Raw genomic sequence first — 18,296 nt, 5'->3', positions numbered from 1 at the left:
ACACCTCTGGCAGTGGGTTAAGCTTTTGTGCCAAGGGGCTGACGTGCTCAGGGACACTTCTTTGAGCTCCACCTTGTTCTCCACATCCTGCTGAGGGTATGGCTTCACCCCAAACCAAAAAGCTGCTTGTGGTGCCAGTAAAGCCTTTCAGCTGTGCCTGTGAAACCTCTTCTGCCTCCTCCAAAGGCAAGGTGCAGGCCAGATGGATATTCCTGTGCCACATCCCGGGCTGCCTTTGTGCTCCTGCCTGGATAATGCTGGCTCTAAGACATGCTGATCTGAGGCACAAGAATATCCCAAAAAAATCAACACAGAAAAGCTCCACATTTAACTTAATTCTACCTAATCATATGTGCTTCAAAGCTGCAGCTATGAAAACACCTGTACCTGAGACTTGTGCCTTGTTAAGGCTCTAGCAGTGCTCCGTGGCAAGGCAGCAGAGAAGTGTGTCAGTCAAAATCAGGAATTTTCAACTGGGATGAAGGGCAGAGGATAAGGAAATAGTGATCAGTATGATTACAGGCTTGTGAAAATAACAAGAGTGGAAAAGGGGCCATCACCTACTCCACTATGATCCACAGCAGGGCTCTACCAACCACAGAATGGCTACAGCAGGCAGGTGAGGAAACTTGCATTTGTGCAGGTCCCAACAAACATCATAACAGACTCATAACATTCATTCTCTTCACTTATTTGCATCTTACTTCCTTTGTGGCCAGTGCGTCTCACCCCCCAGGTGAATGCTTTTTTTGGTACACATTTTCTTTATCAGCTCTCTCTGGGAACTGGCAGGCTGAGAGAAGTTTTCATTATCACAGTCCATGAAGCGCCCAAAAATCAGATCTTTAAGGCAGTCAAATGTAATTACGTGAAATCCTAGGCTGCATCCAGCCCTCTCACTTTGCTCACACTACTGTAGCTGCATGATTTTCAGTGGAACAGATCCTGGCTCTTGCCAATGGGAATAAGATTAGAGTTACCCATAAAATTATGCTTCAGGAAACACAAGAAACTACACAGGAAAGATAATGTATTTGAGAACATTTTTAATAAATAATGTGACAAAAATTACTTTTCTGATTATTGGATCCTCAGTATGCAAAATTATGGCTAAAATATGAGGCTTCTTACATGAACATAATGAAAACATTAATCACATGGATTTTTCCTTTAGTACTGCACACCCTTTCTATGGAACCTTTCTTTAAAAATTAGCTAAATGAAAAATTTCAGTCCTCGGTAAACACCAAAACATTTTTTTTTCTTTTTTTTTTTCCATTGGGGCTAGTCCTGATAGCTGTCAATAAACAAACACACATTTTCCCATTAGCACCAATGACAGAGAATTTTTATAATTACAAAAAAGATCAGAAAATCTACAGACAGAGGACATCATTTGGCAAATTCAATGCAACTAATGCCTCTATTTCAGCTTTAATGATAATCCAATGTTGAGAGGCCACAGAAAAATTGGTCATTTTCTGTAAGTCCAGGAAAAGTGAGAAGTGTTTTGATTATGGCCCACATTTATGTTTGTTACTTTACCATCTGTCATCATTCAAATATTCCAAATACAAACATAGAGCATTAACAAAAAGATGAAAAATATCCCAAACAAATGCTTAACATTTTCAATAAGACAAAAAAAAAAGGTTAATAGTTACAATGGTTTACAAACAAAGTTTAGTGATTGTGCTTTTAAAACCAAAAAAAAAAAAAAAAAAAAAAAAAGATAAGCAGTGCATTACAAAAAAATTCATTGCCAAGATCAAACAAAACTTCTTTAAGTGGCACTTCTTCTTTAAGGTGAATTGACACAAGTAGAGGTCTGAGATTTGGGCCAGTAGCAGTTGATGATTTACCTAATCATTATTAAAAATGTCCATTGATTTTCTTTTCATAAGCAGTGTTGAAGGTGAAAATTAGAGAAAAGTTTCAGATAAACTTGCTCATGCTATGATTAGGCAAATAGCAATCACATTGGCTTACCCCCTGCCTATCCCAAAGGACATTTTTAATAAGAACGTATTTAATGATGAAAATGGAAAGACAAACCAAAGTACCACAGGGGTTTAAAATGAGTACATATTTATAACAAGAGCCATCTTGTCCCAAATTAATTTTACTTTCATTTGTCAAATTGTATCATCTGCAAAAGGTTAGCAGGGGACTGGCAGAACACAAGACACACAGTCTGTGTTAAAACTGCAAAGGTACCATTTGCACTGAGTGCAGACCACAGTGAAGCCCCGAGAACCAAAGGATGTTCTGCACCACATTCCCTTTGGGGACCTCTTTCACCACTACCATGTCCCTGGCAGTGTCATTGACTGGCTCACTGCTGAACTGGCAGTGCACTGAGCACCACCTCACTGGGGAGAAGCCCTTGGACAATCCCAGGCCCTGGAATTCCCTTCTGTTCTAATCCTGGAGCAGCAGCTGGCCCAAGCGCCTTGAAGAGCAGCTTCCCTGCCTGCCCAGGCAGCGCGGGTGATGTGCTCAGTGTTACGGAATAGGCAAGGGTCGTTCCTAGTGAGGAGGGTTTACAAAGGAAAGAGTAAAATAAAAACTAGCATTCTGATGGCATGAGGAAAAAAGGAAAAATTGTACACTCTGATTGCACTGAACATTATTTCTGGCGTCAAACATCATCAGACTTGAGGCATCTTAAGTGATTTATTTTTTTTTTTTCTGATTAGATTTTAAAAGCCTGTTACAGTACATGTCGTCGTCTTCAGCTTTCTGTTTCCTGTATTAAAAAAAGAGGATATAAATTACTACATGTTAACCTTTATTATTAAAATTTGTTTTACATACTTCTTTGAGATTTGCTACCTTTACATGATAATTACTACTTTAAATTATGTACAGCAGTGCAACTATATGTTGGCCACCCTTTCTACAATCAGTATCTAAATTGAATCAATATCATTAGGCAAAAAAAGTAAAGAAAAAAGTTAATATCTTAATATCTAATAAAATCTAGAATGACAAACCATCAAAAGATGTGAAAGGCAATGTAATGCTGTTCTTAGATGCTCTAGTTCTTTATTTTCAATTTTGAAAGAATCTGGGTAATGTAAAGTGCTCTTCAAAATATTGTATTTCTGCAAGTTCTGTTCCGTAAGTTTTAGTGTGGTGACAATTACATTATACTATATATGATCTTTTTAAAATGTTTTGACGCACTCCTGGTTTGTTCACTTGGATTGGGCATAACATTAATGGACAGAAAAATGCACTAATTTTCCTGAACAGAAATATTTCTGGCTCAAAAGCATTTTTTCCTGGCATCTGTCTAAAAACAAAACCAGCTTTATTTCAGTCATCTTCAGTATTACAACTGCATTTACCTCCATTTCTTCTTCTTCTTCTTCTTCTCCTTGTTCATAGGCTCCCAGTACTTGCATTTCTGCAACATTCCTTCGGGCTAGATTTGCTTGATCTGCCCTCTGTCTGCCTCCTGACCCTCTTGACGACATGGAGCTGGAGGAGCTGGGATCTCTAGGATTATTTGATGTTGGAAACGTTGGTCTAGAATACGGCAGGATGTCCTCTGTATAATTAAATACAAACATTATTATGTTTACAAGCCCAGAGATACTGTGAATTTAAAATTTCTGCATGCAGTTGATTTACTTTTTATGATTCTCAGGAGGTTTAAAGTGATGCCTGACAAGAAAATGAAATATGCTGCTTCCATAGCAGCATTATAGAAGCTTTCTCAAGGAAATTTATAGTCTTTACATGGTAACGTTCACTACAGAAAAACTATTTCATGATTAGTGTCCATTTCATTTCAATTTAGGAACCCTGGCCCATGTTCTACAGGAAAATAAAAAACACTCCACACCTTGTAGTACATATTCAATATGACAGAGTAGGAGGAAATGAGAATACATGTATGATACAAGGAACTCATTCGATCTAAATACTGGACCCTGAATTTCTCTGCTGAATTTGAGACACCATCAGTGGCCATGCTTTAATGTTTCACCACAATCCTCTGTGGTAGCATTCTGATAACTTTTCTCTACAGCAATCCACTGTAATCAAACTTTTATTCACATGCTCACTTAATCAACTTAATACCCAAACACACCCAATGTTATCCCTAAATACCTGTAGGTAGAAAGGACCAGGCATTTGTTTCAGTCTGTGCTCTTGGTGAGCTCTTGGCATGTTCCATTAATTAGTAAACTTACCACTTTCTGTATATAAGAGATTTCTTTGATCAGGTTTGGCTCATATAATGCTATGTGTGTTAGTATTTATAGTTAATCCACAACTACTAGAGCTTTCTTACTCTCAAAACAGGACCAGGTATCATTCTAGCCTTTTTGTCTTCTACAAATTGGCAAAATGGTCCAAATGCCTACTCTTTGGTTGTAAAGTTAAGTTTCTGACTTACAGGTCTACTGTCTGACTTCACTCAGTCTCCTTAAAAACCAAATTATATTTAGGTACATTAAATATAACTAGACTACAAGAGTATGGCAGGAGGAGGGATACTGATCCTTGCAACTCTTAAGAAGTATTTCCTTTTGGTTTCCTCAGCATTAGCTTTAATACATGATAGGTCTAAGGGCAGGAAAATAAAAAAAGAATGTTTGTAAGCTTGTAATAAGCTCATTTTACCCTAACAAGATCCTGCAGTGTGTCTTGGATTGCAGTATGTCACCAAAAGTATGTATCTATTTGTCACTTGGTGAAACAGGTTGGGGAAGTGTTTTTTCTTTATCTCTTGTATAACCCATTCCTCACAACTCCAGGGGTGAGGGGGCAGGTGTCTTCTGTTAATGGGGCAGCTGTTAAAACCAGGTGGGGCCATGTTTCTTTATTTCTTCCACAACCCATCCTCCCTCCAGGGGATATCTGCTGTTAATGGGCCATCGAGGCTCACTGCATGGCTGATACAATTACATCATCCCATTGGGAGATGCTCCACTCAGTGGGAGGAGGCCAGCATTCCTACCTGGATAAAACCTGAGATTCAGAACACCAGGACAGCCTGTTTGCACTGGATTCCCAGAGGAAGACTGGACCCATCTCACCAGCACTAGACCTTCAGAAGGAAAGTACACCCTTCTACAGGATCATTTCTGCTCCAACAGAAGCACATCTGTCACTCCAGGAGAACTTATTTTGGACTGCTCCCAACACCCTGACCAACAGGGTGTCAGGTCATATTCTGACTCTGTCAGGGCTTCTAGGATTTTTTTGTTTGCTTGTGTTTTGCTTTTTTTTCTACTACTACATTTGTATTTTTTAATATTCCTATATTCCTATTCTTGTATCTTTGCCTGAAAGCCCCTTAATTTCAAAATTATAATAATTTGGAGTTGGGGGCGGGGGTTACATTCTCCATTCTAAGGGAGTGTCCTGCTTTTCCTGGTGGACACCTGCCTTTCCAAACCAAGAAACATATCAACACTACAGTTACGACAAACAGGGGCAATTCAGCAGCTCTAATTCCACACCACTAGCCTGTGACTTTTCCCAACTTTTCCCAATGCCCAGTAAGCCCCGAGCAGGCAGGCAGGCAGGCGGACCTTGGAGAAGATGACTTTTTGCTGGTGTGCCGTCCCGTTTTGGTGCTTTGCTGGCTCGTGGCTTGCCGTCGCTGGGCTGCTCCGGGGGCTCTCTGCGCTCCCCTGAGCCCGTCCGCATGTCGGAGTGCTGCCTGCCCTCTGCCCCGTCCCTGCCCTTGTAGCCCTTCCTGTCCGTGGATCTGTCCGTCCTGCCGTCCATGGAGGCCAGCTTGGGCAGCATCACTGGCCGCACCTCCAGCTGCGACTTGGACTGCGCCGTTGGGGACTTTATGGCCGGAGGGGGCACAGGAGGAGGGGGCAGATCTGTGGTGAAGATTAATTATGAGAGAGAAGATTAATTAGGATGACATCACAAGCTAGTGAAATTAAGAAACAATATTTGACTTGAACTGAAGAAACAGACGCTCTTGTTTACTTTCCCCCCTCCCTCTGCCCTCCTCTCTCCACCCCAAAAAGTATTATGTTACTGTTAAAACTGCTGATGGGTATTTTTCCAAAAGCTTGAGCTTTAAAAACACAAAGGACGACCTCTCCTTGCCTTTTCAAATCACAATGTTTTCTTAAAAACCATTACCAAAAACTGCAATAAACTTCAGGCACTTGGATATTAACACATCAGTTATGGATATCAACAAAGAGTTACGGATAATAACACATCCTTCCTGATATTTGTAATTGTTTGCTAAGTCCATTCAAGAATAGAGCAGCTTGTGCTGCAATTGCTCAAGGCCTTCAGTGTAGTGAGCATTACAGCAAATGGGGTGGGATGTAAGAACATGTATTAGATGAATTGCTGACATGTGTAAGATAAACTGTATGTATTACTGAGCTCTTCCTTTTAAATAATGGGTTAAAATAACACACACATCCTTGATGTCTTTGGCTATGTCATGACATTAAAATAAAAAAAAGCACGGTCAGTCAATGAAGTAATAAGCTCTCAGAAAAAAAAAAACAACAATAAAAAGAAGAAAAGACACAAAGAATTCTGGATTTGTCGCTTTAAATTAGCACAGCTTAAGGGGTTCTAAAATTCTGAATATTTTAAAATACTATTTTTAAAGCATGCACAACATTTACTTCATTATATCTTTCTATTCTTACATTAGGACATAAAAACAGAATATTTAAAATGTTCATCAGGATACAACAGTGCTCTGTGGAATATAAACATGAAGGAAAAAATATGGCAGTCAAGCAAGGAAGTGGCAATACAAAAGCAGTTCACAATAAAGCTTAGGCACAATTCACACACATATAAGAGAACAACAGGTTAAAAAAGGTGAGATGAGGTTAATATTCTCAAGTGAAACTAGAATAGGAAAAAACCCTTCACTATTAAAAACTGTAACTTCAGCATTTTGTAATAGTGTGCATTTCTGGAGCAGCTGTGTTTTTCAAACACCATCACTATAAATACAGCTAATTCTCAGTCTATTCAAGAGAATGTTTCAACTGAAATTCAGTGAAATTGGGGCAAAAATAAAGGTAGTACTCCTGAGTAAGAAAAAGCAAGTATCTAATATTTACATATAAGTTCAGATATGGCAGATGCCAGACATATTTGAGAGGTTTTCCAGTGACATAAAGCATGAATGACTTGATCCAGCCCTGTGGAAGGATGAAGCAATGCAATATTCAGTGCTCTGTGTAAGCTTGCTGGGAACTATCCAGCATTCACCTAGTGACATATCTTGGAATTATCCTTGACTTGTCTTAAAAAAGACTGGAAATTTCATCAATTGGCTGGATTGGATTGATGAGGAAGAAAGATATCAAAAAGTATGGTTTATAAGTTTGGACATACTTCAGGAAGATTATATCCTGTTGTAATAACTCCACTGTCTTGGGGAAAAAAACCCCACAACAACAAATAAAGCAAACAAACAAAACATCCTATCAGGGTAGTTTATTGAATTTCAGCAGTTTTGGAGAGCAGATGAAGGTAAACAATTGACTATTGAGACTTAATTTTGAGTATCTGCTTGAAAGTCACTATATTTTAAGAAAAAGGACTGTCATTTCAAAGCCTAAAAATGCATAATGTAAGCTTGGATAGACTAAGTAGATGAATCAAAATGAAGATTGGATATCAGGAAAAGGTTCTTCACCCTGAGAGTGGCTGGGCACTAGAACAGGCTCACAGGGAAGTGGTCACAGCACCAAGCCTTACAACACACTGTGCAAGAAAGCACAGAATCACTTCTGTTGCATTAACATGGTTTAGAGAGGTAACCTCTGTTCAGTACACAGCCTCAGCAGTGAAAGTCTGTAATTCCAGCCATCACAGCAGCACTCAGACTACCTCTTCTAAAAATGACCCGTGAGGTCCTGCCAGCAAAGAGTGAACCAAACTACTTTCACTGGGCTGCCCAGCCCTGGAGATGCAAATTGGAATTTCTGGATCACAAAGATCCACAACCATGTGATTTTAATAGTCAATACTTGCTGCAGAAACTGTTGTTCTGAAGAAGTATATAACCTCTTACAATTCAGCAGTCATATGAAAATTCATGTGAAGTCTGCTTAAGACCTCAGAGTTTTATGTAATATGTTCCTTGAAAGCCCAGTGCATAAGACCACGTCAATCCAGACTAAAGCTTATTGAGCACAAGAACTATTCTTCCAAAGCAAGGCTGAAGATGGACCCCATCTCTCACAGAACAGTGTTAGCAATTACAGAACTTGGACAAGGTTTAAAAAATAAGACAAACTCCGAATTAGCCTGTTGAGATTCCAACAATACTTTCATTCTTGAGTGAAACTTTCTTCTCACATGGTATTTTCCCTCAGAAGGGGACACACTGATTCAGAAGTGGATGAAGACACTCAAGCTCAGAAGTGTAGGCTTCTGGAACCACAAATGCTTTTCTTTTAACACACTCTGGTTGGATTTGTCTTTATCTCAAACCTCTGTTGGTGATGGGCACCAAAAAAGACTTGCCATGGTTTTAAATCCAGCTGGAGATGAAATTCCTCTCAGCCATTCGCTCGACCTTCCACCTCTCTTTTCTCACCCCAGTGGAGTGGGGAGGAGAATCAAAATAAAACTTTTATGTTGAGCTAAGAACAGTTTAAAATTTTAAAATAAAAGTGAAATAATACAACAATGGTAATAATAATAATTAATAATAATAATAAAAAGGGAAAAAACAAGTGATGCACAGTGTGATTGCTCACCACCCACTGGTCACCCAATTTGCTCACTACCTACTGACCAATGCCAGACTCCCTTCCTGAACACAGATGGGCCCTTCTGGGTAAATCCCCAGTTTATATACTGGACATGAGGTTCCAAGGTGTGGAATGTCCCTTGGGTCAGTTTAGTCCCAGCTATGCTCCCTTCCCAGTTTCTTCTGTGCACCTCCTCACTTGGCAGAGCGTAAGACAAGGAAAAAAAAAAAAAGTCTTTGACTTAGTAGCAAAAAAACACCATCAACACCATTTTCATTCCAATCCAAACCAAAGCGCTGTAACAGCTGCTGAGAAGAAAATAACACTCCCCCAGCTAAAATCAGGACAATGCAATATCTTGCGCCTCACGTGCTCCACTCACTTTCTCCATAATAAAGCACTGAATAGCCCTTTATTGAACCTGCTGATGCAAAGGAAGTGTAGATGTCCAACAACAGCCTTTTCAGCCACCCTTGGGGCCAGTGTCCAGTGGATGTGGCATGGCAGTGCACAGGCTGAAGGAATACTGAAGGGAAGGAACATTCCTGTAGCCTATAAAATACAGCTTGGAACAAACTACTTTGTTCAAGAATCCTATCCAGCTACACAGGACAGAGTGAACAAAGTGATGTTGAATCTTGACTATAGAAAGATGCATTGATATAAAAAGTTTCATGAACTGGCAGCAGCTCTATGGTACAGTAATAACGAAAGAAAAGCGATATTCGCTTTCAAGAACATTTTTGCAACCTGCAGGGAAACTATAAAAATATTCATTATAACACAGTACTTCTGACTGAGAAGAATCCTTAACTGAGGGAGAAAAAAAATCCCTTTCAGAGGTCAACACTATTACACCCCTGTGGTATTTATTTTACCAGCTCAGATCACAGAGAAAATCCAGATTCAATCTGCCTCCTCAAGTACAAACTGGCACACTTCTTATTAAAAGCAAAATGGAAGCCTCCATTGTAAGGAATAAAAAATAAATCACAAAGCAACATCAAACCAATAGAAAGAACTCAGAAGCATTTGTTAAAGGTCAGCTGTGCTCACATGTTTCATTCATGTCTATGTATTACTGTTACCCTCCTTCCCCACGTAACTCAAACAATTAATGGATGCCATTTCATAGCCCAGCCTACAGGAGAAACCTTCAATAGGTGTCTGTTGAAAGGAGAGATGATAATTTTCTAAATGAGAACACACAGGAACCACAGCATAAGCAAAACAGTATTGAGGGAAAAACAGTCTGCTACATTAGTTTAACACTTAAGTGAAGAAACCACAAATAAGCAGAAAAGGATGAATTCTAAGTAGTGGCCAATGAGGGAATTAGGCTTCATTAGGCAACTTTCTCTTTTAAACTCTTATCAGGCTACAGATTTTTCAGTCATACCCTGATGAAAACAGCAGAGTTATAAATTTGATGTAATACTGAAGAGGACCCCTGGAAGTGTTAAAGGCAAGGCTGGATGGGGATCTGAGCAATCTGGTCTAGTACTCATGCCCCTGTCCATTACAGGGGGGTTAGAACCAGACAACATTTGAAGTTCCTTCCAACCTAGGCCATTCCATCATTCTCTAAGACATGAAGTGGATTTTCCGTCTATTGCACGTTCATGCTGGTATGCAAAACTCAAGATTGTTCCTGACTTGAAAAAACCTTAGACAGCATTTAAGATTTCCAGACACACCATAATCTGAGCTATTATTCATGTACTGAGGTTGTTTTTGTCTCTCAAGAAACATGGCTCACACTGTACATAATAATTGGATGAACAAATTACTACAGCAATACCCAATGTGATGTATAAAAGCTGTGACCTGTTGCCTTTTTTCACAAAATATCTCATAATGGACTCAGAAGTAAGGACTGAGAAAAGGGCAAGCATCTGAAAATTATTATAATTCAATAAGAAGCTGATTTTTAGCAGAGTAAGAAACACATTCCTACTTATTGCTAAAATAAGTACCTTGCTAAAATTTGCTTCATACAGAGTAGATTTTTTTGTGCTGCACAGGAAGAGGGAGACAAAAGTACAAATAGTGTTGGCATGCATAAAGGCTTAGCATTTCCAAGTGAAAATTCGAGGAATATTTGGCAGATGTTCAACTGCCTTTTGTGAGAAATTCAGCTGCCCTGACATCATGTCATTGGTAACACAGCTAAATAGCTCAGTTACAGGCTCAGCCAGTTAGTTGCAAAACTGTTTAGTATTTTTTCTCACTCAGATTTAAAGAAGAATCAGGATTTAAAATCTCATGTGAACTATGAAAGGCAACATTTCCATTTTAAGACCTACTGAATCAGAACAATGGCAAAGCACTTTTATCCTTTTTATCTAAATGCTTACAATTCTAGGGTTTATAACAACTGATAAATCAACTCAAGACAGTTCAGAAGAGAGTCTCCCACATATATTTTTAGAAAAGACAAACATATTCTTTTAAGGTTTGGTTTTCTAAATTAAATATGTAAGTAGGTCAGTCAAGGTTGAGAAGGAGGGTACATCTGCTAGTTGGTTCTTGTAATGCATTCTTAGTAAACTCTCCTAAAAGGCTAAATGAAGAGCAATTAAAAATTCATACATTTTAATCCTTACCACCTACTGAGCAAAGATTTTTAGCCACAAATATGAAGAACATTTCACTGCCTGGATGACTGTCAAGGAACAAAAGAAGTGAGCTGAAATCCCATCCCACATTAAGTAGCAACTGACTTGAACTAATGCTCACAGAAAATACAAAATTGTTACTACTTGGACAATGCAGAGTAGATAGGAGAGCATTCTATTTAAAAATAGGTAGTAGTGGGCCTTTTACTGCTACATTAGTAACAAACACGCCTTCAGAAAGACCAACCTCTTTGACAGATTTGTCTGTATGAAGGATATAAAAGAGAAACTTTTTAAAGACTTATATATATTGCTGTTGGTAATACTCCTGGCATGTTCAACTATTCATAAAAATATTTCATTTATTTATATATCCTTCCTGTCAACTAATTATTTAAATTCTTCATTGCACTTGTATTTCACAGAAGTATTAGCAAGTATTAATTCAGGTAATTTGGGAACAGTAGAAAACTCTTTGTATGCAATTCTTTAAAATTCCATTTAAGAGGCTGAGAAAGTAATGAAGGAATATATTTTTCTCTTCTAAGTATTTATTGAATGCTTCTGCTTTTTATTCTCCCACTACTACAAACACATATATGTTTACGCATTATGAGGGAAAAAAGCAACTCTGTATCAGGCACTCTTTTATAAAAAAAAGATAAATAATAGTCATCAAGCTGGTAAAAAAACCTAAGTACATCTCAGAAAGGTCAATTGTGCTTAAATGCTTCATTCATGCATCCCTATCACTTTTCTCCACCAAAGGAAAACAATTAGTATATGTTATTTTATAGCTAATTCTAAAGGGTCACAATATACTAGATGTGGCTATTAAAGTGAATGGTTGGAATCTACAATAAGGTTCCAAATATGCTTATGCAAATAAACTGAGGGGAAAAATAATAATTAAAAAATATCAAACCCAAACAGTCCTTCAACCTTTGAACTGGATTTTATTAGATCTGCAGGAACTAAAGCCATAATTTGCTATTCCCTGAATGACCACACTGTATTGCACTATAAAGAGGTTAGTGGAAATTCTTAGCTAATTAGAAAATATGCTGAAGTAAGCAGGTGCTACATAACACAAAACAAATATTGATCATGATTGTCAAATCTATATTGCAATATCTAATGACAATGGCTCTATGATTTAAGTCAGTATAACTGCTTTCACAAAAACCTGTCACCAAACACAGGCCCCTCTCTTATTTATCACCGTGTTAGAAGCAAATGGCCACATAAAACACCTTTATTTATTTATTTCTGATGTCCTAGCTATTGTGTTTGCATTGTGGCTTGATGCTCTGCCAATTATTCAGTTAAGGGCATTCTCTTCAAGAGAATAAAAGCTGATAAAATATCAATAAAATCCTGTGAAACGGCATTATGAGAGTCTCATAAGCATTTCTGGTACAGTATTGGGATTTACACCTTGTGTTGTCCTTTCACAGAAGCAAGCATGCACAGAACCACTGCAATAACCTCTTGAAATCAGATAATATTCCAACAGCTCAGTTTTGCTGACAGAAGGGGCCTGGGCACAAGCCAAGAGGCCCAGGTGCACTGTGTCATGCCAGCATTTAACAGAGTCTAATATCAGATAGATGCTACTGAGAGAAAATACTCGGAATAAGGTACAGATAATAGCACGGACAACCACTCATTGCTAAATTACTTCTGCTCATCGTGCTTTGAGCTTTGTATTAAATTTCTTCGTCAAGTGGCAGGAATCACAGGGAGAAGTGGTTCAAAACTCCCTTCTTGTAACCCTGGATAAGGATCTATAATATTAGCCTTTCATATGATAATGGCAAATGATGCCCCTCTTTGAAAAAATTCAGGCTGGTAATGAAAGTCCTAATCAGATTGTTGTTGCAGAGAAGCAGGAGGTGGGGAGCTCTGCCCTTCTTTCCTTTTCCCATCCCTCCCCTCCCCTTCCCCCACATCTCCCTCCTGTTAGCAAATTCAGCAAACTTGACAAGATGGGTTAAGTCTTGGGGAATTTATCTTACATGAATTTCCAACAAAGCCCACGGATTGTTTTATACGACTGGAAGGCAGTGCTTTAATAAAAGCTGCACCACCTGAGGCATTTTCATTAAAGGCTCTCTCTAGACAACATCACAATGTTTGCATTATCATCCTACACCCCCAAGAGAATACAAGCACTACCTTTTCAGCAAGAGTTGATATTGTGTGTGAAGGCACGAGAGAAGATGATTAGATTTTGCTTTCGCTCACAAAGTAACCTCTTGCAACAATGCCGCAGTCAGGATTACAATTCACTGATTTGTGCTGTCCACCATCTGAATAGTGAATTGGTTTGTTTTTTTTTTTTGCAGGAAAAGACACATTTTGAAGGTTTTAATAGTCAGTCACGTGAACAAAGATTTTAATCCTATCCAGGCATTATTCTCAATGAGTGTACTATTTAAGCTATCTGGGCTCCTAAATAATGATGGTAATTAGCCGATTAGGACACCACAGAAAACAGGTGCAAGGCTCTGGAGTGGAAGCATCAATGTACAGTACTAAGGAACTGTGGCATTTAAAACGATTAAACTGTTCAGCGTGTTTAGCGACAGGAAACACCAATCACTGAATTCTGAGGGACGGCGTTATCTCTGTGGAAAAATTCCCCTCAACACATGCTGAATGCGTATTTAGGAAGGTTCACTGGGGCTCTCCCCCGTTTCAGTGGACTCACCATCTGTGTAGACTTCTCTGCGCAGATGTCCTGGCTGGTGTTTCTGCTTTTTGGCAGGTCGGACCTTCTGTATTACAACAGCACTCATGTTGCTGTCGGTGGATACAGGGCTGGTGGGTCTGGGACAGTGTGATGCATGAAAATGTCTACGGCCTGCAAATGGTTACAGAACAATAGCAGTTATTTTTCTCACCTAAAATGAGACTTTTCATATTTTCTCTTTTTACCTCAGCTTTACAAAACTTAAAAAACCACTGTTGGAACAATAGTAAAGCTCATCCAGTTTTAGAATGAGCTGTAACTAAATTGAAGCATTTGCTATCCTATGATTAGGCAGGCTGGCTTGGTTGCACAGAAATTATCCAGCTGCTTGGTAGCTGGTAGCTCCTGCCCCAGGAGCATGAAATCCATCAGCAGGCAAGCACAAGTAGGATTCCCCAGCCAGACAGAATGCTTCTCTTTCAGGTTTCCCCTCCTTTAGCTTGGGCCACACGAGATTTATCCCTGCCATAAGCAGAGCAAGTGACCAGCAGGTCTTGGGAACAGAAGTCCCCTCTGCCACTTTGAATTTTCAGCAATGCATCAAGGCTGGATCGCTGGCATTTTGTCACAGATTATTTGCAGATAAGAAGTGTCATGTTTTAGGGACATGCATTCAGGCACACATAATAGCAATTTATAAAAATCATTGCATAACAGAACTTAACTGTTGCAAAAATAGTAGCAATCGGATGTAAAGAAACCTGTTCTAAATATATAAATCTCTACATATATTTATAGGAATTTATTTGTACAAAATGGACAAAATCCTGGCCTCATGGGTACGAATGGGATTTTTGCCACCTACTTCAATCGTTCAGGATTTCATCCAGAATTACTAAATTACCTCCCCCTCACTCTTCATGATGAACAGCTGTGTTGAAATGAAACAAAGGACTGTTAACTGGGAGAGGATGTCAGAAGTGGGAGGAAGGTTGAAAATCTGTGGAGTCAGGGTGGACACAGTTGTGACAGAGTACCTCTTCTCCAGGTCTGGCAGCTTAATAGGATTGATTGTCAAAACATTCATAGAACTGCCTGAAACCTGCATCCCTGAAACCAGCCTGCTGTGTTCTTATTTTCTGGATGAATTATAACGATGTCCATTTGGCTTAGTAAGGTTACTGATTATATCCAGTGTATATCCTGTATATATCCAGTGTTACTAGTATCCACTCTGTTGTAAAAAATTGAAATATTTCAAATACCATGTTTTATATGTTCGATGGAGTTCCAAGAGAAAGGAAAAGTAAAAACACAAACACATGCACAAGGCCCTGCTTCATATGCATAATCTATAATTTAAGATGCAATTCATAACGGCTATCAAAAGCCAGTTCATCCCAATATTATTACAGTAAAAGCCTGAACAGAATTCCTAAAAGAAAGAAAAAAAAGGGAAAAAAAAAGAAAAAAGGAAAGAAATCTAATTCCAGGGAAAATATTACTCTAAAGGTTTACTATTTATTTGGATATTTCAATAGAGAGGGATTAAATCTTCTTGTGTTGAATGACTGGAAAGACTAGGAGCCTTATAATAGGAAAAGATAGACCTCTATAATCCATTTTCTTCTCCCTCTCAGTTCCGAGTGTAAATCCACCAGCAGGGTTGTTTGTCCATGATCAGTGAGACCAAAGAAATAGGAACTACTTATGAAAAACACTGTAGGACAGCAATTTATTTGGACTGTTTCACCAAAACTCCTCCTTCCTGACTTCTAAACACCCCAAGAACAGGAGTTCAGACAGCGCCTGTGGATGGGTCCATTTCTCAATGGCCATTTTTTTGGTTCTCCCGAGGAGCAGGGGACAACTCACCTCCCGCTGCCTCGTGCATTTGCCGTCTGGCCACCTTGAGCCCAGCATACTCAGCGGCTGCCGCCACGGCCTGTGCAAAATCGGCGTCGGTGAAGAAGGAGCCGTCGGAGGAGCTGACGCTGGAGCGCCCGCTGGAGATGTTGTCCTCCTCGGAGGCTGAGCCCCAGCCATTGATCATGGAGCCCGTCACAGAACTCTCCAGGTCCCCGACGCTGGAGGCGGGAGTCTGCTCCAGGCCGCGCAAAAGGAGCCGCCTGTTCTGCATCTTGGCCACCTCCATGTCTGCCTCGTCCTCCTCCTCTTCCGGGGCGTCCGTATCCATGTCAGACACCAAGGGCCCTGAGATGTATCCATAGGTGTGGGGTGGGGAGATGGGCCTTGGAGGGGGTGGAGGACTCACAGGTTGACGTCTGCATAGAAACACAAGGGTGAGAAGAATTGAAATCACAAAACCGAGTCAGAGGAAACAGCAGATTGATGAAAATAGTTTTTTTATTACCCAGCAAGGTTGGCCTGCCTTTTTAAATCAACCTAATTTATATCTGAAAGGCTCAGGTTTGTTTTTTTAGTTTATACTTTTGCTGTTAATCAGAACTGACAGCTACATAGCTTAAAATCTATCACAAAGAAATCTGATTTTTTAATACGGTTCCTATATCACTGACTTTAATGACAAAGCTGTTAATTTTCCCTAAATAACACATGTAGAGCTAAGCAAAGAGTTGGTTATAGATCATGTGGCTATTAAAAAAATTATTTGTGCACCCTTGAGAGTATAAGCAAAAGAAATAACTGTAAACATATAGCTTAAAACTATCGATGCCAACAGATGCATCTATCCAAACAGATTGCTCCATTAACATTACCTTCCCTCCTCACCATCCACCCTGGTGATTCAGAAAGATATGAAAAGAGAGACTGCAATTTCATTTTTTAAAAAATTGATCTAGGTGATAAAATAAAAGAATTTTCTACCAGAGTGTTAGTTCTAAGCCTTAGGGGTACCAAGATGCATAGGTTAACTAATTTTGATCTTAATTTGTCAGTAATGGCATCTCCAGCTTAAGGAGGCAAAGTATAAGATATTAGATCAATGTTCCAGATCAGTTAATACTTCACTCAGAAGTTCCAGGTAGCAACAGTTCCTCATGGGGCAACAGACATGTTCTTCAATTGCCATTTGTCTGGCAGGAAAACAATTTCTGCAGTAATGGTTCTTCTGTTGGCTGTGCTCACCAGGAATTTCTATTGCAGTCTGCTTTGAAAAAAATTTCAAAGTAGTTTGCCTTTGTCAACTTTGCCCCCTTATTATCTCATTGAGAAACGATGACTCTCATGGTTTGTGCAGGTGACATACAATTTTGGTTTGGTTTTTTTTTTTCTTTTTCTTAATAAATGCGAGTACATAAATACATTAATTTTGCAAAGAAATGTTACCAAGGAAAGACCTAATACTCGATTAGCAAGAGCAAACTGGATCCTCCCTGGAAGACATCATCACTGTTTTTCACTTGCTGTATTAAGTACTGAACAGAATGAAGAATAATTAGAGATAAATATCCAATAATCATTTTATAACAGCTCCCCCAAATCCCAGAAGCTGTCACTGCCTGGAATCTGTACCTGCTTTGACTAGAGACCTTGCCCAATAAAGTCTTACTGCCCTAATTTAGAGCTCTTGTGACAAATGTCTCTGTGATATATTTGTCTATTGTCTAGGTTTTGGTATCAGAAGACAGGCAACTGGTTACACAATATGTTAGGGTTCTTGAAAATGTAGTTTGGCTGTCAACATTTAGGGATAGGCTAATTGAGAGCAGCTGGTTCACGGGCATACAGAATTACCAATACTTCTTTCCCTTTATCTGATACAGGTTCTCGCTTTAACAGTGACATTGTCTCCTATCTCAGCTCTGGGCTTAACACTGAGATCACCTGCTGTCCCACTAAATCTTTAGGGTTTTTTCTCTCCTTTTTGACTCTTCCAGACCACAGGTTTTTAGTTCAGTTTGCTCTATTCCCAGCACCCAGCAAGCTCACCAGACAGAGAAATATTACAGCACACCATCACCACCAGAATCCTATTCTACATGCCTGGTTCTGACCAGCAAATGAAATAATACCCTGCAGAACCGTGAGTAAAGCTAACAAAAAGTATGACAAACAGCATTTCAGGCATTATTTTTACTATAAACCCACCATCTACAAAATACCCCAAGTCAATGTGGAAAGGCACCACTTGGAATGCATTCTTAGTTTGAAATATTGCCATGCTAAATTTGAAACAGGACTCCACCCTTCCAGAACAGGTTACAGCTGTTGAGCACAGGACACCGAATTCTTCAACAGCAGCCCCAGGTCCTATCAACCCCAGTAGATGGA

At 39.3% G+C, this 18,296-nt stretch overlaps 1 protein-coding gene across 5 annotated transcripts in view; it reads right to left on the bottom strand.

Moving 5' to 3' along the window:
* Positions 1 to 1,031: 1,031 nt before the first annotated feature.
* Positions 1,032 to 18,296, bottom strand: part of ROBO1 (roundabout guidance receptor 1) — a 690,041-nt gene continuing 672,776 nt past the window's right edge. For all 5 annotated transcript variants that reach the window (XM_083855650.1, XM_083855654.1, XM_083855651.1 and 2 more), the window contains 5 exons: positions 15,915 to 16,324; positions 14,058 to 14,210; positions 5,553 to 5,855; positions 3,354 to 3,556; positions 1,032 to 2,749 (listed from right to left, as the gene is read on the bottom strand). In XM_083855650.1, the coding sequence (XP_083711776.1) occupies positions 2,735 to 2,749; positions 3,354 to 3,556; positions 5,553 to 5,855; positions 14,058 to 14,210; positions 15,915 to 16,324 (1,084 nt within the window). In that variant the 3' untranslated portion in view covers positions 1,032 to 2,734. The remainder of the gene's footprint in view (positions 2,750 to 3,353; positions 3,557 to 5,552; positions 5,856 to 14,057; positions 14,211 to 15,914; positions 16,325 to 18,296) is intronic.

Source organism: Zosterops lateralis, assembly GCF_965231275.1.
Source record: "Zosterops lateralis genome assembly, chromosome: 2".
In the NCBI taxonomy this organism is placed as follows: domain Eukaryota; kingdom Metazoa; phylum Chordata; class Aves; order Passeriformes; family Zosteropidae; genus Zosterops; species Zosterops lateralis.
This window is presented reverse-complemented; position numbering and strand designations above follow the sequence as displayed.